The sequence below is a fragment of the Meriones unguiculatus genome, chromosome 2 (assembly GCF_030254825.1).
Source record: "Meriones unguiculatus strain TT.TT164.6M chromosome 2, Bangor_MerUng_6.1, whole genome shotgun sequence".
In the NCBI taxonomy this organism is placed as follows: Eukaryota; Metazoa; Chordata; class Mammalia; order Rodentia; family Muridae; genus Meriones; species Meriones unguiculatus.
The window spans coordinates 51,086,736-51,107,737 of record NC_083350.1 but is presented as its reverse complement, the minus strand read 5'-3'; the positions used below and the strand labels follow the sequence as shown (position 1 = coordinate 51,107,737).

General features: G+C 47.4%; 3 protein-coding genes across 3 annotated transcripts; 1 reads left to right on the top strand and 2 right to left on the bottom strand.

Moving 5' to 3' along the window:
• The first annotated feature begins 1,166 nt into the window (after positions 1-1,166).
• Positions 1,167-4,748, top strand: Wdr55 (WD repeat domain 55). Its single transcript, XM_021651707.2, has 7 exons — positions 1,167-1,429; positions 3,075-3,175; positions 3,266-3,353; positions 3,446-3,625; positions 3,746-3,845; positions 3,937-4,106; positions 4,185-4,748. The coding sequence occupies exons 1-7, from the start codon at positions 1,236-1,238 to the stop codon at positions 4,507-4,509; spliced, it is 1,158 nt and encodes a 385-aa protein (XP_021507382.1). The 5' UTR covers positions 1,167-1,235; the 3' UTR covers positions 4,510-4,748.
• A 15-nt stretch (positions 4,749-4,763) lies between these two features.
• Positions 4,764-7,703, bottom strand: Dnd1 (DND microRNA-mediated repression inhibitor 1). Its single transcript, XM_060377417.1, is given in 2 exon segments — positions 4,764-5,605; positions 6,330-7,703. Coding segments are annotated over 2 exon segments (1,017 nt in total). The 5' UTR covers positions 6,892-7,703; the 3' UTR covers positions 4,764-5,150.
• Positions 7,704-7,816: 113 nt separating this feature from the next.
• On the bottom strand, positions 7,817-20,990 carry Hars1 (histidyl-tRNA synthetase 1). The gene is made up of 13 exons (XM_021651709.2): positions 20,831-20,990; positions 20,495-20,584; positions 16,947-17,066; positions 14,952-15,047; positions 13,859-13,984; positions 12,962-13,069; positions 12,716-12,814; positions 12,404-12,497; positions 12,032-12,159; positions 11,698-11,940; positions 9,623-9,739; positions 8,573-8,719; positions 7,817-8,254 (listed from the first exon to the last, which is right to left on the bottom strand). The coding sequence occupies exons 1-13, from the start codon at positions 20,918-20,920 to the stop codon at positions 8,183-8,185; spliced, it is 1,530 nt and encodes a 509-aa protein (XP_021507384.1). The 5' UTR covers positions 20,921-20,990; the 3' UTR covers positions 7,817-8,182.
• Between the last annotated feature and the right edge of the window lie 12 nt (positions 20,991-21,002).

Sequence of the window (21,002 nt, the reverse complement as noted above, 5' to 3'; positions counted from 1 at the left end):
CGTTTAATCCCTCTGCAGACAGGCTATTTCTGCTCTTTGAAACCCTTAACCTCACCTCAAGTTCACGTTTTATTTTCCTTTTCGGCAGGCTCTCACTATAGCAGGCTGGCCTGGAATTCTCAAGAGATTCACCTGCCCCCCTCCCATTCCCAAATGTGTTTGCTACTGTGCCCCACCTCACCTCACTTTTTAAGTTAAGGTTTCAGCATATGCCTTAGAGTTCTTTTCAGCCAGCCACAGGGATGGCCCCACCAAGCAAAACCCTCTCATTATCGGAACCTTTGGTAACAGGAATGCCCAGAGCATCAGCTGCCGTCGAGCTTGTTTTCCTGGTAGCCTAAGTAAGCACAAATGGTCATGCCCAACACAGGTCAGGAGCAACATGCCTGCCACTAGCCTCAGTCATAGGTTTCACTAAGGCAGAAATAACTGGGATCCCTCTTTTCTATAGGACTGGGTGGAGAGAATTTAGGGTGTTCCCAGATATGTGAAGTGGCTTGTGGGGGCGCAGGTTTTGAAGATCACACAGTCTAGCTACTCCAAACACAGGTCACAGTGGTCCAGATAAGATGGGTGGGGAAGCAGGGAGGTGGCCCAGCTCCTTAAGGCAGCAGTAGAGCAAGCTTTGGAATTGAAGTTTACGCCCTGGAATCTATGTAAAGGTTGTTCTCTGATGCTCCTGCCTTGACAGGCATGGAGCTCAACATCCGAAAAAACTGGCTGGCGGAGGGGGTAATCCTCTGAAACCAAACCCATACTTTTCAGCTGTGCTTTTTTTTTTTTCCCTCAGCTCTTTTTCTTTTAGCCTTTGCATGCATTTATCTATCCCATCCACCCACCCATTCCATCCCATCCCATCCATCTGTCTGTCCGTCCATCCATCGATCCTCTTTGATTTTTCCAGACAGGGTTTCTGTCCTGTAAACTAATTTGCCTGCCTCTACCTCACGTGTGCGCCACCATCGCCCGGCTCCGGCTTAGCCTTTGTATTTAAAACAAACAAAACAACAACAAAACCTTTTAATGAACTGTAACTGGGCTTCATTAAAAAAAATTAGGGTGCGGTAGTGGTTCTCAGAGGACGCACCACCCCATGCTTGCTCCACCTACACCAGCTGAGGCAGGACCGCCTCTTCTGACGTCCGAGAGCACTTCCGATCCCGCCTCCTCCCGGAAGCAGCTCCTTAGGCCCCGCCCCCTGCAGTTTAGTTGGCTCCCCGGCACGCGTGGATCCAATGGACCACATGTGTGAGGAGAGTCCCGCAGAGCACTCAAGCAACGAAGAGGAAGACCTTGACTCCACGGCGGCAGCACCCCGGATCCGTGATGCCCCAGAAGACATCGTGTTGGAAGCGCCAGCTAGTGGCCTGGCGTTCCATCCAACCCGAGACCTGCTGGCAGCAGGGGACGTGGACGGGGACGTGTTCGTGTGAGTTGGGTATAGGAAGGAGAGTCTTAAAGTTCCTCTGGGTTCGGGGTAGACAGTGTGGCGGGAAGAAATTTTGTGAGACTCAGCCCGACTCGTTCAGTAACATTCAGTAAGTGTGCTTGTGGAGGCCTCAGATTGATTCCACATCCCTCTCCATTTTCTTCTTTTTTTTGGGTGGGGGGAGAGGGGAAAGCTGTTTTATCTTTAAAACAAATTATTTTTATTTTATGTGTATTGGTGTTTTGCCTGCGTGTATGTCTATGTGAGGGTGTCAGATCTTGGAGTTACAGACAGTTGTGAGCTGTCATGTGGGCGTGTCTGAGCGGGGAACTCCACCATCCTGGATAGTCTTAACTAGCTAGCTAGCTTGCCCCAGGGATTACATGCCTGCTTGCCAATGTTGGGGTTAGAGCTGGCCTTCTTTTTCATAGGTTTTGGGTATCCCAGAGCCGGAGGCAAGCACTATCCACTGAACCATCTCCCCAGCCCCCTACCTCTTTTTTGTTCCAACTTATCAGCACGGTGACATTGGTCAGAATATACAGTAATTAACTATGTCTTTTTCTAGCTTCTGTGGACCTTGCCTGATTTTTACTTTTCAACTTCTGGAACTGGATTTTTGTCAATAGTTGTTTTCCTTTGAGACAAGATCTCACCATAGCCCTATGAGTAGTCTCAAAGTATCCTCTAGCTTCAGTCTCAGATTTGTTTTGTTTGTTTTGAAACAGGGTTTCTCCCTGCAGCCCTGGCTGTCCTGGAACTTGCTCTGTAGGCCAGGCTTTCTGCCTCTGCCTCCAGAGTGCTGGGATTAAAGGCTTGGGTTTCTCTGTATAGCCCTGGCTATCCTGGACTCACTTTGTAGACCAGGCTGGCCTTGAACTCACAGAGATCTGCCTGCCTCTGCCTCCCACACCCAGCTCAGAATTAAGAAAATAGGCACTCACCGATACACCCAGCTTGCCAAGCATTTCTGGGCCATCACAGTGGTCCAGACCCATTATTTCCTCAGGCTCAGGTCTTTTAGAATGGTGAAGAGGGGTGGAGTGTGATGGTGCATACCTGTAATCCCAGCATCCAGAAGGATGAGACAAAAGGACTGCAGGTTCCAGGCTATCCTGGGTGGTGGTGATGCACATCTCTAATCCCAGCACTCAGGAGACAGAGGCAGGTAAAAACAAGTTGCAGGCTACCCTTGGCCACGAAGTGAGATCTTGTCACAAACCAGTCCATTCCCCAAAATAGTCCTATACAAACATATCTTGAGAAACAAGATCTAAAACTGAAGTTAATTGAAAGTGGATAAATGAGCCAGTGAACACCTTAATCTTAGCACTCGGGGGAGGCAGAGGCAGAGGCAGGTGGATCTCTGAGTTTGAGGCCAGCCTGGTCTACAGAGCAAGTTCTAGGGCAGCCAGGGCAACACAGAGACGTTGTTTGGCAGGGGAGGAGATAAATAGGCTGAGAGTATGTGCAGAGTATTTACTTAGCATGTGTGAAGAGTTGAGTTCAGTCTCTAGTTCTACAAAGAAAATGGACAAGCAGAATAGCAAGCCCTTTGGTCTTGGAAGGTTGGTCTTTATGCTCTGTGTGTCCATGCATTTCAGGTGTGGTATGGGATCATTTACTTTTGCTTCCTTTTCCTCAGCTTTTCCTACTCTTGTCAGGAGGGAGAAACCAAGGAACTCTGGTCCTCAGGACACCACCTTAAGTCCTGCCGAGCTGTTGTCTTTTCAGAGGATGGTCAGAGTAAGTACCGGGGGAAGGCAGCCAGCAGTGTGGGGTAGGGTAGGGGAGGGGACAGTGAGCAATACCATAACCTGGGCTTTTCCCCCATAGAACTTGTTACTGTCTCTAAGGACAAAGCAATCCATGTATTAGATGTCGAACAGGGACAGTTGGAAAGACGAATTTCCAAGGCTCACAGGTAAGGAAAATCAACTAGGCATATATGCAACTGGTGAGAGTTAAGGAATGAATTCTCTATTCCAACAAATTCCTATTCTGTGTGTCTTCCAGTGCCCCCATTAACAGTCTGCTGCTCGTGGATGAGAATGTTCTAGTTACTGGGGATGACACAGGTGGTGTCCGGCTATGGGACCAGCGTAAAGAGGGCCCTTTAATGGATATGCGGCAGCATGAGGAGTACATCGCTGACATGGCTCTAGACCCAGCCAAAAAGCTGCTACTAACAGCCAGGTATGACCTGAAACCTGACTCCCTGCTTATTCCCTCCCTCTGGACCTTTTGTTGGACCCACTTTGTATTATAGTCTTCCTAAAATGGAGCGTCCCCATTCCATCTGTTTGTTCTCTGCAGTGGAGATGGCTGCCTTGGTGTCTTCAACATCAAGAGACGGCGGTTTGAATTACTCTCCGAGCCTCAGTCTGGCGATCTAACCTCCGTCACCCTCATGAAAGTACAGCTGGGTATGATGGGATGGGGTGCCTATGCTAGGGGGCTCACTGTGAAGCAGCTCTACCAGCATAGCTTGTCCTGTTAACCTGCAGTATGGGAAGAAGGTGGCCTGTGGATCTAGTGAAGGTACCATCTACCTCTTCAATTGGAATGGTTTTGGGGCTACAAGTGACCGCTTCGCCCTGAGAGCAGAGTCCATCGACTGCATGGTTCCGGTCACGGAGAGTCTGCTGTGCACTGGCTCCACAGACGGCATCATCAGGTAAGGAGGCCAGAGCAGCCCTCCAGCTTAGCAAGTACAAGCCACGCTGGCCACTTCCTAACGCTCTTCTCTGCTCAGGGCCGTGAACATCCTGCCAAACCGAGTGGTAGGCACTGTGGGCCAGCATGCTGGGGAGCCTGTGGAGGCGCTAGCCCTGTCCCACTGTGGCCGCTTTTTGGCCAGTAGTGGCCACGACCAGCGCCTCAAGTTCTGGGACATGACTCAGCTGCGAACTGTGGTTGTGGATGACTATCGGCGACGCAAGAAAAAGGGAGGACCACTTCGTGCCCTGAGCAGTAAGGCCTGGAGCTCCGATGACTTCTTTGCGGGGTTGAGAGAAGACGGAGAGGATGCCAAGGCGCCAGAGGAGGTGGTGAAGGACAGCGATGATGACAGTGACTGAGGGCATCAGGACAAGGAGCCATGTTTTCCGGGACAGAATCCTTAAAGACATTTGTTTTTGATGCTGTAGATTGAACCTCCTACCTTGCACATGATAAGCTTAGCTCCACCACTGAATTATACCTCAAGTCCCCAAACAGGAATTTTCAGTACTCTATTGTCCCATGAACTCAGGGTCCCAAGTGGGAAAGTATTTGTTCACCCTAGTTATAAATAAACTAACTCCCTTATGGCAAGACAGCTCAGACACATTTGTATACCAACAAGGACTTTAATATAAATAAAACCAGTATAGAAAAACAAAAACCATATTAAGACCAAACCAGTGACAAGGGGTGGGGGGAATGGCCCTTTTGCTCAGCCAGTTCTTCAAATAAAAACAAGGATTCATAGTAACCTCTTAGATGGGTATGGCGAGTATTTGTCAAGCTGGGAATTGAAGTCAAATCAGATCCCGGGCTCAGTGGGGGCGGGCAAGGTTCCTCACAACTAAAGTAGCACATAGGTGTGACAGCAGGAAAGCTGTCACCAGGCCCCTATCTCTCTGGGATCAAGTTGTGGCTGCCCAGGCCTGCTGGGCTGGGGATTGGCACAGGCTCTGCCTACCCATTTAGGGTGCCAGTAGAGAAAAGGGGGGAGGGGTCACTGCTTAACCAGAGTACCTGTTTCAGCCCCAGGAGACCACAAGCTGGCCCAAGACTCACTCAGTGTCTCCAGCAGCTGTGCAGACACAGCATCCTTGGCCACCTCATGCCCATCCTGCCACTCAGAGGCCAGGACAACCCAAATGAGGCCACTGAAAGGCACCGGATGCCCAGGGATCACAACCTGGTACCAAAAGCGATGCCAGCCAGCAGGCCCCGTTCCTAAACACTTTGTAAGGAACACTGGACTGCCCAGCTTCATTCGTTGACACAGCAGCTGCAGAGCAGCCCGAGCCCCTTGAGACCCTAGCTTGTCCCTGGTCTGGGTTAGCTGGCTGCCATCCGGCCGTAGGAACCGCAGTGAGGGACCTGCAAGCTGCTGGCGGAAGTGCTGCTTCAGGTCTGGCTTTAGCCACTCCACAGCCACCTGTTCTCCACAGAGGCGTGACTGCCCTGCAAGAAAAAGGGCAAGAGACAAGGGCAGATCTAAATACTGGGATTGGAACCAAGCATTTAGGAGTCACCACAGCTCTTTGAGGCGACTTGCCCCAGGCCATGTTGAATGCCTCTCCACTTCCTGACGGTGAGATGACAACTTTCCTAGGCTAGGCTTTTATTTGTAAAGGGACTATGATAACACATTCCTTCTAAGTGTCCCTGGGGGAAATACAGAGCGGTCAGGCTTTATTTACCTAATAGCCATCACAATAGCTAACCTTTCTGGTCAATGAAAGCTGATACCTAGATTTAGCACCGCTTAATCCTAAAAAGAAGCAGGCACTACTACATAAGCAAACAGGCTCCGTTGGGCTCTTACTCAATTCCCAATTTTCCCCTGAAAATACTGAGGATTAAATGGGCTGTTGGTGGTAGTGGGGTGGTGCACTGGAAGAAGCAGAGGCAGGTGGAGCTCTGTGAGTTTGACACCATCCTGGTCTACAAGGCGAGTTCCAGGACAGCCAGGGCTACACAGAAAAACCTTGTCTCGAAAACCAAAAATCAAAAACAAGCAGGATACAACGGGGCTCAGACAAAGGGGTGGCGTAAACTGAAGTTGGTAGTGGATGTAGCGCGCTATTGAATGGCAGCAGTTCAGGAACTCAGCTGGTGTCTTAGTACACGAATTTGGGACATGCCGTGAAGTACCCAGCCGCCCTCCCGAAGCTTCCGCCCCTACCTTCTACCAGGGCCTTTTTGGCCATGGCAGCGGCTCGGTGCGTGCTGAACTTGAGCAGCGCAATCTGGGAGGGTGCAGAACCGGGGCTGGGGAGCAGCAGTATCTCCTGCAGGCAGGGCCCCAGCGGTTGCAGGGCGAGCAGTAGCGCACGGCGGGTCAAGCTCGCAGGCAGCCCGTCTACCGTCAGCTCGCACTTCTCGGTGCTACGGCACACCAGGAGCTGGCAAGAAGGACGCAGCTGGTGGTTGTGCAGCGTAGCAATGGCGGCCTGAGCACCGCGCCTCGAGCTGTAGCGCGCATAGGCAAAGCCGCGGTTTAGACCACTAAAGGTCATCATCAGGCGGAACTCATAGAGGCGCCCCACGCGCTGAAAGAGTGGGATTAGCTGGTGTTCGTACACGTCCTGCGGCAGCCGTCCGATAAACACCTCGGACCCCGACGGTGGTGGGCTGCCCACCCAGCCTGGAGGGAGAGGATATGGAGGAGTGCTGTTGTCCACAGCAATGTTTCTATTTCTAAGCTACAGGAAAAAGCTGGGGTGTGGGGGAAGGAGGGAGACCATTTGTAAATATGGACACCCATCGCCTCCCGGTCGTTAGCATAGCTGGGCGACTGCACCGGGTAAACTGATGGGCTGGCGCTGAGTGTACCTTTCTCGACGGGGAGAGTGGAGGGGGAGCCGGACAAATAGACACATCTAGTAGAGTATGTCTGGTAGTTGGGGTTTTCTGACCTTGGAGCCTTAGGACAGGGCCTTTCCCCAAAGAGTGGCCCAGGCTGGTGTACTGACACAGGGGCTGGGGCTACCGTACCTGGGGGCGGCCCGCCATACTTCCTTTGCCCGTTGACCTGCACCAGGCGGATGCCAGTCTCCCTTACCCACGCCTCCAGGGCTGCCTTGTTCTCTGGATTCACCCTCTCACACCATTGCTGGGGGAAAGAGGTAGGTTGGAATTGTGCATCACCGGCCCGTCCCACCTCACCAAAGGTGTTGGGGTTACTGTAACTGCCCCCTTTTGCAAGGTGGAGCCCAAGGCCTCCTTATGTCTTCTTTTACTTACCTCACACTCTCGTTTAGACTGCATCTCTCTCTGAGGTCTGCCAGACCCTCTTTAGAACTTCCGTGGGCTTCTGCCTCTGGAAGATTCCCTGCCCTCCACGCCCCCTCAGGCTCTCATTGGCTCTGAGTACGACCCCGCCTCCATTGCACGTGCGCGAGCCCTTGGAAATCTCGAACTTCTCTTAGGATCGTGGGTGGGAGGAGCTCCATCACTAGAGGGGCGGGAGTCCCCGCCAGGGTGGACCCCGGGTGCAAGAACATCCTAACAGGGCGAAGAACCTTACAGGGCGTTCTTCAATTTTTAGCAGAACTAGTGGGTTTGTGAAGGCTTCCTCCCTTTCACACTAGTCACTAAAGAGGTCTGAGTGATTCTGGGCCGGAGGAGGAAGGTAGTGCTAGGCATCATGGACACAGACGGACGTTAGTGTTAGTGGTAGAGACATTTATTGGACTTTTTGGCGGTAGGTTGCAGGGAGGCATCTGAATCTGATGTGTGGCTCTGCAATGAAGCCATCCCAGGTCCATACAGGAGTTCAGGGGCAGAGACTTGATTAATCCACTTACACTGCTCCTTCTCATCCCCAACAAGGAAAGTGTAGTACCTGGCCAAATATATATATATTATTATTTTTTTCTTTGCCAGTGATTATCAATAATGTAACAATAAAAACAAGCTTCTGTTCTGACCACTCTTCAGTCTTCTGCTGGGTCAGACACGTGCAGACTGTGTAAGTACATACACAGTTTTGTTTTACTTCAAGTAAGACCTGCATCCTCTATTAGTTTGCTCAGTTCAGCAGATGGAGATGGGCTGATTTGTTCTTCTTCTGATCTCCTCCACAAGGTCTTCTCTTCTGACATCCACCTGGCCAGGAGGGAGGAAGAAGATAAGATCATCTTCAACTGTTCATGGAGTGCTTGTGCCTAGTTACCAGGTTTGGCTCACTGGGACGTGTACCTGAGTGGACACCCCTGGGTGGATGACGCCCCTGGGTGGATAACGCCCCTACTAAAACATGTGCATGTGGATTCTGGAGATCTCAGTTGCCTTGATTACAGTTAAAGCCTAAGCCCTCAGGTTCTTTATAACTTAGTGCTGTATGAGGATCAGGTCTCAAACAGGCCTGGGCTCCCCAGCCTTTGATGTCCCCCTGTCCTTTAGTCTCCTTGCTTGCCCCCTTACCTCTTCTCTGCTAGTCACTGAACGGAGCTTGATGACTCCATCCTTGAGCTCCTGCTCACCAATGATGGCCACTAGTGGGATGCCTGTTTCCTCGCAGTACTGCAACTGGTTCAGTAACTTTGGGTTCTTCTTGTAGAGCAGCTCGGCCTACAAATGACCAAGGAAGAAAATAAAGGCTTCTGTTGTTCTCAGGAACACACTTTGGGGGTGTGGTAGTGGGGTGCCTTGTTCTCCAGCTCTGAAAAATACTTTTATTTTCATTTCTACAAATCATTAAGTCTTGTCCATAATACTTCAAAATGAGCTAGAAAGCAGAATCTCAATAACAATGTAATATGCTATTGGTATTGATAAGAATAAAAATGCTGTAAGCAGCATATAAAAATAACTGGGAAAATATAATTGACAAAGCCCCCTCATTCAAGCAATCCTTTTTATGCTCTTCTTTTTATTTATTTATTTTTATTTTTTAAATATTTAATTTTATTTTAGGTGTGAGGGGCATTTTAGGTGTGAGGGTATCAGACCACCTGGAACTGCTTATGGACAGTGGTGAGCTGCCATGTGGGTGCTGGGAGTTGAACCCAGGTCCCTTGGAAGAGAGGACAGCGCTCTTACCACTGAGCCATCTCTCCAGCCCATATTTATTTATTTACATCCAGACTGCCGTTTTCCCTCCCCTCCGCTCTTCCCAGTCCCTACACCCCACCTTCCCCATCCACTTCTCTGTTTCTCTTCAGAAAAGGGCAAACCTCCCATGGATACCAACCAGCCCCAGCATATCAAGTTGCAGTAAGATTAGGCACCTCCTCTCCTACTAAGGCTGGACATGGCAACCCAGTAGGAGAAAAGAGTCCCAAAGTCAGAGATAGGCCCTGTTCCCACTGTTAGGAATCTCATAGGAAGACCAAGCTCTACAACTGTAACAAATGAAGTGCCTTGTTCTTTGCTCCATCCCAACAGGCAAGGGGAGAAGGCACTATGTAAACATCTATTAGTTTGTGCCTAGTACTCCCAAGTTTGCTGCCACCTGGGGATTGCCTCCTGTACCTTGATCCCAGCATCCCATAACTCTGAGACAAGTTTCAGTCTCTCCTCCAGCAGCTTCTTCTGTGCAGATGCCACAAGCACTTGTGTCTCTGTGGTCCGTACTTTTTCCTCTGAAGCCTAGGAAGAGGCAGGTAAGAGTCAGAGCTGGCCTAAGCCATCAAGGAACAAACAGGGCAGGCTGTAGTTAGGATCTTGAGAGACTAGTCCAGCTCTATGAGCTCACCCTTCTGATCTACCAGCTGGACATAAAAGTAGTTCTTAGAAGGTGTAAAAAATAAACTGACTTTTATGATTTGTCAGAGTAAATGACGGATGGAAGGCTGGCGGTGATATGGTATACACCTAAAATTCCAGTCCTTGGGAGGTAGACAAAGAAGGATCAGGTGTTTAAGGCTAGCCTTGAATATATGAGTTTGAGGCTAGTGTGTCTCAAAAATAAAACAAAACAAAAAAACCAACCAAACAGAAAACAAAACAAAACCCCAAGAAAACAAATAAGGGGACTGGAGAGATGGCTCAGCAGTTAAGAACATGGATTGCATTTTTAGAGGACTTGAGTTTGATTGCCAGCTCCCACATGGCAGCTCACAACTGTCTGTAACTCCATTCCCAGGGGAACTAATGACCTCTTTTGGCCTTTGTGGGCACCAAGCACAGATATATGTGTAGGCACAACATCCATATACATAAAAATTAATTTAAAAAAATTACAGAACAAAAAACACAACAACAAAAAAATGTAAACATTCCAGGGTAGCAGTAAAGTTAAAACACCTTTCACTTTAGGAGGTTAGGGGCCGCAAGCACATTCACAAAGAAAGTGCTCTGAGACCACCTCAAACCACCACTGGTATCTAGTCTTCGCCTTCTATTCCCCCATCAGTGAGACTAGGTATGTGTGGATGTGGGAACAGAGGACACTGCCACTGCTCCTCGACTTCTGAAAAACTATTTTCTGAAAAACTATTTTTAAAGCTATTACATAAGATGCCTACTACAATAACAAGCTCAAGTGGGAGACATGGGTGGTCTCATCCTGGGGGGGCGGGGAAGAGGAATAGTGGGAAAGTTGCTTGAGCATTCCTGAAACCAAACACAACGAGCCTTTTAAGAGGACCAGCAACAAAGCAGGTCTTGAGGATCATGAGGAGCTTCCTTGGTGTCACTCTTGGTCCTAGGGAGTCGGAGCTCCATCTGAGCAAGCTCAGGGCCTGGGGTATGTTTTCCACTGAGATGCAGCATTAGAGTGGTTAATGGTAAGACTTAGGAGTTTTGACTCTGGATTCATACTGACTCTATTACTTACATGTTTCATGACCTTGAGCAAATTATCTGCTCTTTAGCATTTAGCTTCCTTATTTGAAAAATAAAAATAATGAAAGCAGCTACTCTCAGTAGATCTGTGTCAGAACTATTAGCTAAAGCATGAAACACACCAAGCACAGGGCCTGGCACATGGCAATCAGTGTTAAGTATTCTGTCTCAAGGAGGAGGTGCTTCTTGGATATACCAGCCTAGATTTTTGATAGCTCTGATCCAGTGGAGAAAACTACCTTAGAAGCCAGGCCTGATGGCTCAACCTAGTCTAGCCATCCAGAGGCTGAGCCAGGATTCAAGGCCTGCTTGAGTTCAAAGCAACCCTGGGCAACTTAGTGAGACCCTGTCTCAAAATAAGTGAAAAAGAGCACAGTGGTGAGAGTGCTTGCCTAAGCTAGGAGTGGTGGCACACACTGCAATCTCAGCACTTGGACAGGCAGAGGCAGGTGGATCTCTCTGAGTTTGAGGCCAGTCTAGTCTACAAAGTGAGTCCAGGACAGCCAAGGATACACAGATTAAAAAAAAAAAAAAGAGTGCTTGATAAAAAAAAGAGTGCTTTCCTAGCATGCACAAGGCCCAAGTTCAAGTTTTAGTATCATAAAATGTATATCTATCCAGAGACACACACAAAACTGGCTCATAAAGGAGTGAGGCCTCAGAGATGCTCCCTATCCAAAGCAGCACCCGCCCCTAAAAGATCAAAGGAAGTTGGATATCATCATCTGTCCTTTTGTGTTCTACCCACCCCCAGGATTTACCTCTAATCTTTGCTCTACAATGGAGAAGATCCGCTCCACTCCAATACTGAGGCCGACGCATGGCACTTTGCGTCCTTTGGGGTCAAACATGCCCACCAGCCCATCATAGCGCCCTCCGGCAGCCACACTGCCCACACCCAGGGGCTCTTCCCCATCCTCGGTTGGCGTCTGTAGCAGCACTGCCTCATAGATGACCCCAGTATAGTAGTCCAGCCCTCGAGCAAGGCTCAGGTCAAAGGAGATCTGTGGAGGTAAGGTCATGGTCAGTACATGATTAGATCATGGATCCCAAACCACAGAGGTCAGCTGGGACACCCTCTCCAACCTGACTCACCTTGTCATCAATGCCAAACAGGGTTAGATATTCAAACAGCAGCTTTAGGTCTCCCAAGCCCTCTAAGGCCTGTTTGTTTTGGGAGAGCTGAGGATCCTGGAGCAATTGATCCACCAGAGACACCCCACCTGAGGAGACAAATTTGTAGGGTAGACAGACAAGAAAACAAAACAAAACCAAAAACAGTAGGTCTGCTTTTTGTCTGTGCTGCAGCTACATGTACACACGAACATTTTTCCTTCATACACAGACACACGCTCTGTGATTACATGTACATATGAACACCCACCCCCACCTTTACCAACACACACACATACATCTTTCAACTTTAGGGCTGAGGGCAGTGGCGTGGCTGCTAGGTTCTTTTCTCACCATGCTGCCGGACATAGTTTCCGATGCGATCAGCCACTTCGGGTGCAAGGCCCTTCTCTTCCACCATCTCATTCTTCACTTCCTCCCAGGATACCTGGGCAGACAGCAACAGTCAGAGGCCATTGCACAGCTTCCCTACCACAGAATAAGTAGGGAGCCTTCTCAAGGAGCAATCTGAGAGCAAAGATGCCCTTCAACCTACATGGAGGGGCCAGTCCTCCAGGAGGCGTAGAGGTAGCTACTTCCTCCTCCTAAACTTTTCATTGCTCAAAACAGGGTAGGATCTAGGAATTGAGGTGTTTGGGTTGTTACCTTATCTAGTTTGTCCACCGAGGAGCAGATGGTACGGAACTTGCTATCAGGAACACCACAGACGGCAAACATCCCATCTAGGATGCGCCTATCATTTACCTGTGGGAGCAAGGTGTAGGAAGGGAGCTGTTCATTGTGCACGATTCTCAGTTCTCTCTCACATGGGCTACTGATCACCCTGAGAAGGACTTCTCCCTGTGAGAGGCCAGGCTCCACCTTGCCCTCGAAGTCCCACCCAGCTCTGACCTTGATCAGGAAGCTGCCGATCTGAAGTGAACTCAGGATCTCACACATGATCTTTAGGCACTCTGCATCAGGAATCATGGGGTCAAATTGGCCAGCAATGTCAAAATCCTGCAGGGAAGGAGGGAGAGGGGTAGCATGTGAGGGACCCCCAAAATCTCTGCTCTGTTTACTCCCAAGCACAGGCCTGGCCCTCTTTTTCTGTCTTATCATCAGCTCTTGGGCTTTCACCAGTCCTGCTATCCTATCCATTAAGGAACTATTCTAAACCATCTACCTTTTCATCTTCCTCAACTTCTACTGCTGTGGGGGATTTCCCAGCCTTAGTCTGTGTGTCTGTCTGTCTCTCTGTGTGGCAATACTGGGTGTTGAACCTAGGGCTTCAAGCATGTGAAGAAATCACCTTTCTACTGAGCTACAGCCCAAAGCCCTTTCCACCTTAATTTTTTTGCTATTTTTTTCCCCATCTGTCAGAAGTCCTGCCTTTGGTCTAGAAGATTTGATAATACACACATTGAATTTCCTCACTCTCTGTTGAGCTTGTAATACTGTGACTGACAGGAAGAACCTGGAGCTAGGGCTGTAGCTCAGTGGAAAAACAACTGCCTAGCATCATAGTGTGTTCAAGGCTCTGCATTCAATCCTAGCACTAAAAAATACTTTTTTTTTCTTCAAAGATCCCCATCCCCAATCCTACCAAACTATGCCTTCAAACTCCATACTTGATTGTCTAATTCTTCAACTCCACTAAGCTATTATGAGGTATACATGAAAATATCACAGAAATCTAAGAGCAATTTCAAGACCAGTTTGCTCAGGACACCATGGCACTCAGTAGATCCTACTGGAAAGAGGGTGGTCTGAATTACCCATCCTGTTCCATGGTTTTCCAACACTCACACACTGATAGAATTCACGATAACGGCCTCTGGTCATAGCTGGGTTGTCCCGGCGATACACCTTTGCTATGTGGTAGCGTTTAATGTTGCTCAGTTTATTCATTGCAAGATACCGAGCAAAAGGGACCTGATAACACAGTGTTAAGGAAAAAGAGCCTCCTGTGGCTGCTGGAAGTTATCGCCCCCCACAGAAGCTAGGGTCTAACCCTGCTTGTATAGATAAAAACACTATCTGTAAGAGTAACGGCACTTCTGACTGTCAGGAAGAATTAATTGTGGATTCATAAGAGGCAGCTGAAGCAGGAAAGAGGACTAAGGCTCCTTCCTTTTTGGTACTATCTCCCCTGGACTATGCTGGCTAGGGGAGAGAAGGGATCTTGGCAGATTAGACACAGAGGGAAAAGGGACCCACGTACAGTCCCTAATCAGATGATTCTCAGATTGGCTCCATGTGGTGGTTTGAATGAAACTGGGTCACCTAGGCTTGTGTATTTGCATGCCTAGTTGATGAACTGTTTGAAATGATTAGGTAGTATGGCCTTGTTGTAGGCGTGTCTCTGGGATTAGCTTTGAGGCTTCAAAAGCCCACCCTTGGCCCAGTGTCTTTCTCTCTGTTGCTTGTGGATCAGGATGTAAAGCTCTCAGCTGCTTCCCCAGCACCATGCCTGCCTTTGTGCTGCCATGCTCCCTGGCATGATGGTAATACACTAAGTCACTAAATTATAAGCAAGCCATCAATTAAATGCTTTGTTTTATAAAGGTTGCCTTGGTCATGATGTCTCTTCACAGCAATAAAACACTGAGACACTTGAAGATAAAGGAAACATTGGTCAATTACAGAAAATTCTGTCTACTGGGAGGGAAGGGAGAGCTATTTTTGAGTCAGGAGACTATTGTAAAACTGGGAACAGAGCCCTGACAGAAAGTGAGATTTCTAAGGCTAAATTCTGCTTAGTCAAAGTCCTTCATCTTGGTTTAGAGAAATAATTCCTTTAATTGCAAATGGCTTCATATTTAATCTTACCTGTGCCTGCTGTCCCTAAACTCAAATTCAACCCCAGTGAGTGCCAATTCACCCAAGTTTAGAAAGATACAGTGAGGTCATAACGAAGAGACAGCAGCTCCCCACCCTGATCCTTCAGGTCATAGATTAGCTTTGAGTCTTCTCCGTACTTTCCAGTCAGTGTTTCCTGGAGAAACCAAGAAGAAATATGATCATAATAATAAATCAAATTTTAACTTTATTTATTTATCTAGAGTCAGGGTCTTACTATGTATCCCTGGCTGGCTGTGAACTTCCAGAGAGATGCCTGCCTCTACCTCCTGGATGCTAGGATTAAAGGCTTGGATTATCACCCCTGGCTATAAATAACCACCACCTCCTCCTCATTATTATTTGATGCTAGGGACTGAACCTAGGCTTTGTATTTGGTGGGCAATCACTATAGCTAAACTGTATCCTCAGCCCTTAAAAGACCACTAGAGGGGCTGGAGAAATGGCTCAGAGGTTAAGAGCACTTTTCTTTAGAGGTCCTAAGTTCAATTCCCAACAACCACATGGTAGCTCACAATTATGGGATCCAATGCCCTCTTCTGGCATGCAGGCATATATGCAAATAGTGTACACATATACATAAATAAATAAATATTAAAAAAAGAGCATTATAAACACATTATAAACACTACTCTAACATGACTAATTTCAACTTGGTCAGTGGATAACCTGTAAGAGTTGGTTCCCCCATCTTGAAAGTTCTAAGGATTAAACTTAGGTCATTAGGCTTGGTAGTAATTTTTTTTCCTTAATTAGGACTTTATTTTTATTTTATGTACATTGGTGTTTTGCCTGTATGTATGTCTGTGTGAGGGTGATAGATACCCTGGTACTGGAGTTTCAGACAGCTGTGAGTTGCCATGTGGGTGCTAGGAACTGAACCCATGTCTTTTACCTGCTGAGCCATCTCTTTAGCCCTAGTACTAAATGTCTTTACTCACTGAGCCCTATCAGCCAGTCCTAAGGTATTATTATTTAAAATTAAAAAAAAAATACTTTGTATGTATGAATGTCTTGTCTACATGTTTGTATGTTTATCATATGCATGCCTGGTGCCTGTGGAGGTCAAAATTGTTAGATCCCCTGGAACTATAATTACAGATGTTTGTGAGTCACCACATGGATGCTGGGAACTGAACCAAGATTCTTTGTATGAGCAACAAGTGCTCTAACTGCTAAGCCATCTCTCTAGCCCCGCTAAAGTAGTTAGGAGTTTGTACTGATCTTGCAGAAGACCCAAGTCTGACTGACAACACCCATGTCAGTCACCTTAAACCCCTGTAAGTCCAGCTCCACTCCATGGGCACCCTATACTTCTAGCTCCTCAGGCAGCTATACTCATGTGCACACATTCATACACAACACATAATTAAAAATAAATCTAACCCCTACCAGTAAATGAATAAAAAAGATGTATAATCTTCCAGTGAGACTCCAGGTACGGTGAGATACACTTTTACCTGTAGTACTAGGAAGGCAGAAGCACCTGGCCTGTGGTTCAAGGCCAGACTGGGTTATAACGAGACTGCCTCAGAACAACAGTATGAAGCTCTGCACTTATCTGCTTGCTAACACCGTCCTATTAGAGGTTGATGCTGTTCCAATTAAAATACATTTCCAAAATATGTCAACAGGTATATTGGTGCACACAGCTTTCTGGTTTTGACTATTTTTTTCCTTGAAGATAAATTTTCAGGAATACATTTATCAGGTTAGCTTTTATAATGTCTGAGATCTGAACATCGTCAGAAACTAGAATGTCTTAGGGGATTACAGCAGTCCATGCCCTCTGATGTCTTCAGCTGGTTATAACATATCCCTCTGACCAAACTAGCCAAGATTTAAAAAGCATTAAAATCACCCCGTGTGCGGACTCATAACCATTTGTATTCTGGTGGTGTCGCAGACTAAGCTCTGCCTGCCCCATTTATACGTTAAAATTCTGACCTTAGTAACCTTAGGCTCCTTTATTATGCTCTCTGGTATTCATAAGCCCATGGCGCCACTGTGCGGTTTCTCCTCACCCATCGCTCACCTTTAGTTCAAACACGGGTGTATCAATCACCTCTGCTCCATGGCGCTTGAAGCAGCGGATGATGGTATCAAACACCTTCTCCCGAACCGCCATCTGCCGGGGACTGTAGTCTCTGGTGCCCTTAGGAGTCAAAATCAAAACTCAAGAATGACATTAAAACACAGCAGTAAACTCTAGAAGTATCCACAGTTGAGCTCAGCAACAAGGAACACATACGACCCTGCAAATGTGGCTTTTCCTACAGGTCACCAAGTGGGAAGATAGCTCAGAAGAGGTCCTGTCAATCCCAAGACTCACTGCCGTCAGCCACTAGGTTCTCTTTCACAGAATTCACAGTCTCAATACAAGCTTTCAGGAATAACCATATTTCCTTGTATAGCAAAAAATACCCACCCGACAAGCATATCAATTCAAAGTGGCTCAGGTTGAATTCTAAAGTGAATTCAAAGTAGCTTCAGGTTGAATCTGTTTGTTTGTTTTTTAACAATTTATTTAACTTTATTTTATGTACATTAGTGTGAAGGTCTCAGATCCCTTGGAATGAGCAGACAATTGTGAGCTGCCATGTGGGTGCTGGGAATTGAACCCTGGTCCTTTAGAAGAACAGACGGTGCTCTTAACCACTGAACATCTGTCCAGCCCTGTTTTTGTTTTGTTTTGTTTTTCTGCGACAAGGTTTCTCTGTGTATCCTTTGCTATTCTGGACTCACACTGTAGACCAGGCTGATCTCAAACTCAGAGATCTGCCTGCCTCTGCTTCCCCGAGAGCTGTATTATAGGCTAAATTCTAAAGTTTACATGCAATTTTTTTCCAAAGAATTTTCTGTCAAATTCTATTTAACAAAATTAATTTTGATAAAAAGCCCTTACAAAGCTGGGTGTAGTGTGGCACTTGGAAGGCAGAGGCAGGTGGATCACTGAGTTCAAGGCCAGCCTGGCCCATAAGAGTGAGACCCTTTCTCAAGAAGGAAAAAAAAAAAAGTCAGGTTTGGCAGATACATTTTTTAGTTAAATTATAGGCTGTCAAGAAGTCAAGTCACCACCTAAGAGCACTGAGCAAGTGTGTAACAGGTCAGAGCTTTAATCTGGGCCGTACAGCCTGCTCCAGAGCCTTTGGTCTAAGGACCTTCTCACATTCTTAGCTACTAACTCTTCAGTCCAAAGTGTATTATTTCTATGCACATTTGCCACATTTGAAATTCAAAGTGCGAAAATTTATCAACACACCATTACAAATTAACGCAAATAATATTTTGAGGGAATTAAAAGATGTAGCGAGAAGAGTAACATGGGTCACACTATTAAATGAAATAGTTTGAGCAATTATTTGATCATTGTTTCTTTAATGCCATTGTATGTATCTGTGTGTGTGTGTGTGCGCCCTTGGAGGCCAGGTATGCGCTGCTGTATGTGGGTGCTGAACCACTGAGAACCTAGCTCAGCTCTTCTAGAAAAACAACAAGCACCATTAATACCGAGTCACCTCTCCAGCCCCCATTTCCTTGATATTTTAAACTTCTCTTGACCTCTGAAGAAGAATGGTTTAGGATGGGTGTGGTAGTACTTGCTTGTAATTCCAGCACTTGCTAGGTGGAAACCTGAAGATCAGAATTTCAAAGCTAGCCTCTGCTATACAGCAAGCCTGAGGCTGGCCAGGTCTTGTGTTTTGTTTTACTTTGGTTTTTAAAAACTGTGAACAAGGGTATAGCTTAATGAATTTGGCTTAAAGAATTAACCTCAACACAGAAGAATTAATCATACCATCAGTCTCCACGCCTCCACCTCACCCCTGCTCCCCACCCTCTGCTTTTTGGAGACAAGGCTTTACTATCATACTATGTCCTTGCTGGCCTGAACTTGTACACCAGACTGTCCTGACTTCAGGTCCCAGCACCCAGCTGGGCAGCTCATAACTGTCTGTAACTCAGCTGCCGTACACATGGCATATAGTCACGCAGACATATTCACTTAAGTAAAAATAAAATAAATCTTTAAAAAAACAAAAATCTCAAAGAATTGAATCCCAACATTGGAGGTACAGAGAGGCAGGTGGGTCTCTGTGAGTTCAAGGCCAGCCTGGATTACATAGAGAGTTCCAGAACAGCAAGAAGTACATAGATACTCTGTCTCAATAAAATAAAATCTCGAAGAAACAATGATTGATAATCATTGATACTACTGACTAATCTAGAAAATAAAAAAACTTAATAGACTAGTCCCTCTTTAGTGAAACCCAATGACCTGTCTAAATGCCACTAAAACTCACAAAGATCTACCTGTCTTTGCTTCCTGAGTACTGGAATTAAAGATGTGCACCCCCACACATGGCCTCTCTCATCTTTAGAAATCAACTTTAAACACATTCATTAAATATATGTTGATTTCTAGGCACCCAGTCTTAGCTCCTTGTGAATAAACTTCATGAATTAACTACTGAAAGTTGTTGGAGGATGTATGTAGGAGAGAGGGCTCAGTGGTTAACAACCCTCCACACTCCTACAGAGGACATTAGTTCAGTTTCCAGCACCTCGACTCACAACTGCCAGTAACTCCAGCTCCAGGGAATCCGACACTCTCTCTTAGCCTCTGCAAGTACCCATATTGCACATATCCACACATACACCAAAGTGAAAATTAAAAGCCTGTGAAAGAGCGGAGCTATGCACGATGCGCCAAGGGAACCCGATGAAGGTGTAGTTTTGTTTCTAGAACTTACAGAATAGCGTCTGAACCGAAGCCCTGAGGCGGAGCTACACATCACTAACTATTTGGTTCTACTTGTGCAGGTCTTCTTCTAGTTTCTAGGAAGCATCAAAGTTCTTTTCTTCTTCAGGGTTTCCACACCCAACTGGGCCTATCATCCTAACGATCATTCCCTGGCTCTCTCCTACCCACTGGGCGGTCCATCAGTATAGTACCTCCTCAGTGTGGCTTCTCAGATTCCCCAGCAATCCCTTATTTTTCTATGAGCATCTCTGTGAGTTCCTTTGTTTACTTTTATGCATTTTTATGTGTATGTGTGTGTGGTGTGTGTATCTGTGTTTGGTTACGTGAATGTGTCCGTGCAGGGGCCTGTTGAGGCCGGAGGCGTCAGATCCCCCTGGAGCTAGTTACAGACAGTTGTGAGCCACCTGATGTAGGTGCAGGGAATCAAACTTGGATCCTCTGCACGCTCTGAACAGCTGAGCCATCTCTCCAGCCCTCAATTTCCTCATATCACCAGTCCTATTTTGTAACTACACAGCCCTGTGTGGGATTATCTGTCCTAAATCTCTGTCTCGGTGGAACGTAAGCATCGCAAAGGCGGGCGTCTGGCACGGTGTAGTCAATGCACAATGCCACACACACAGACTTACTCAACGAACATGTAATGAATGAAAGGAGTAGTAGCAGTTAGCAGGCTGAGTCCCGTCATGACGCTGCCATTACCGAATGACTCAGGTTGAGTTCCATCCAGCCCAGTGCCCACACCAACTCCTGACTCCTTTGCATTATTTCAGAGTGTGGATCGGGGCCCGCCTCTGAGGCCTCACACAGGAATAGTGTACCTTGGGGGTTTTGAGCACAAACTTCTGTCTGCCTTCATCATGGCCCAGCTGCGCCTTCAGTTTTAGGAGCTTCGACACCTCCTCCTCGATCTGTGGAGGGAAAAACGCCGCTAGCCCGTCCACCTGTCACTCCCCTCCCTCCGTTCCCATTCGCTCCATACCCCTCTCTCTTAGGCCTAGCCTCGCTTCTCTAGGGACCCACCCTGGCGACCTCCTCATTCAGCCCCTTTCTCTCTAGCAGCCTGGTCTTTTTATCCACACCCCTGCTCTCCGCCAGACCACCCCTCTACGTTCCCCTGGTTTTGTCCATCCCCTCTCTTTCCATCTGAGTCGCACCTGCTCAGCAGAGGCTTTCTGCTGCTTGAGTCCCCTCACATGCTCTCCCTGGAGTCGCACCAGCTCCTCCAGCGCAGCACGATCAGCCATCCTGGCTGCCAACCGGAACTGACTGCTGTCTGAACCCGCCTTGGTGGCCTCAGCCTAGGTTCGGATGACTTCCGGCTGCCGA

Excerpts from the sequence above, each read along its gene's own strand:
- Wdr55 (XM_021651707.2), top strand. The coding sequence starts at position 1,236 with ATGGACCACATGTGTGAGGAGAGTCCCGCAGAGCACTCAAGCAACGAA. Across the intron at positions 1,430-3,074 it reads GTGGACGGGGACGTGTTCGT|CTTTTCCTACTCTTGTCAGG; the intron begins GTGAGTTGGGTA and ends CCTTTTCCTCAG. Across the intron at positions 3,354-3,445 it reads CGAATTTCCAAGGCTCACAG|TGCCCCCATTAACAGTCTGC; the intron begins GTAAGGAAAATC and ends TGTGTCTTCCAG.
- Hars1 (XM_021651709.2), bottom strand. The coding sequence starts at position 20,920 with ATGGCTGATCGTGCTGCGCTGGAGGAGCTGGTGCGACTCCAGGGAGAG. Across the intron at positions 17,067-20,494 it reads TTGTGCTCAAAACCCCCAAG|GGCACCAGAGACTACAGTCC; the intron begins GTACACTATTCC and ends TTGACTCCTAAG. Across the intron at positions 9,740-11,697 it reads TTGTAGAGCAAAGATTAGAG|GCTTCAGAGGAAAAAGTACG; the intron begins GTAAATCCTGGG and ends GCCTCTTCCTAG.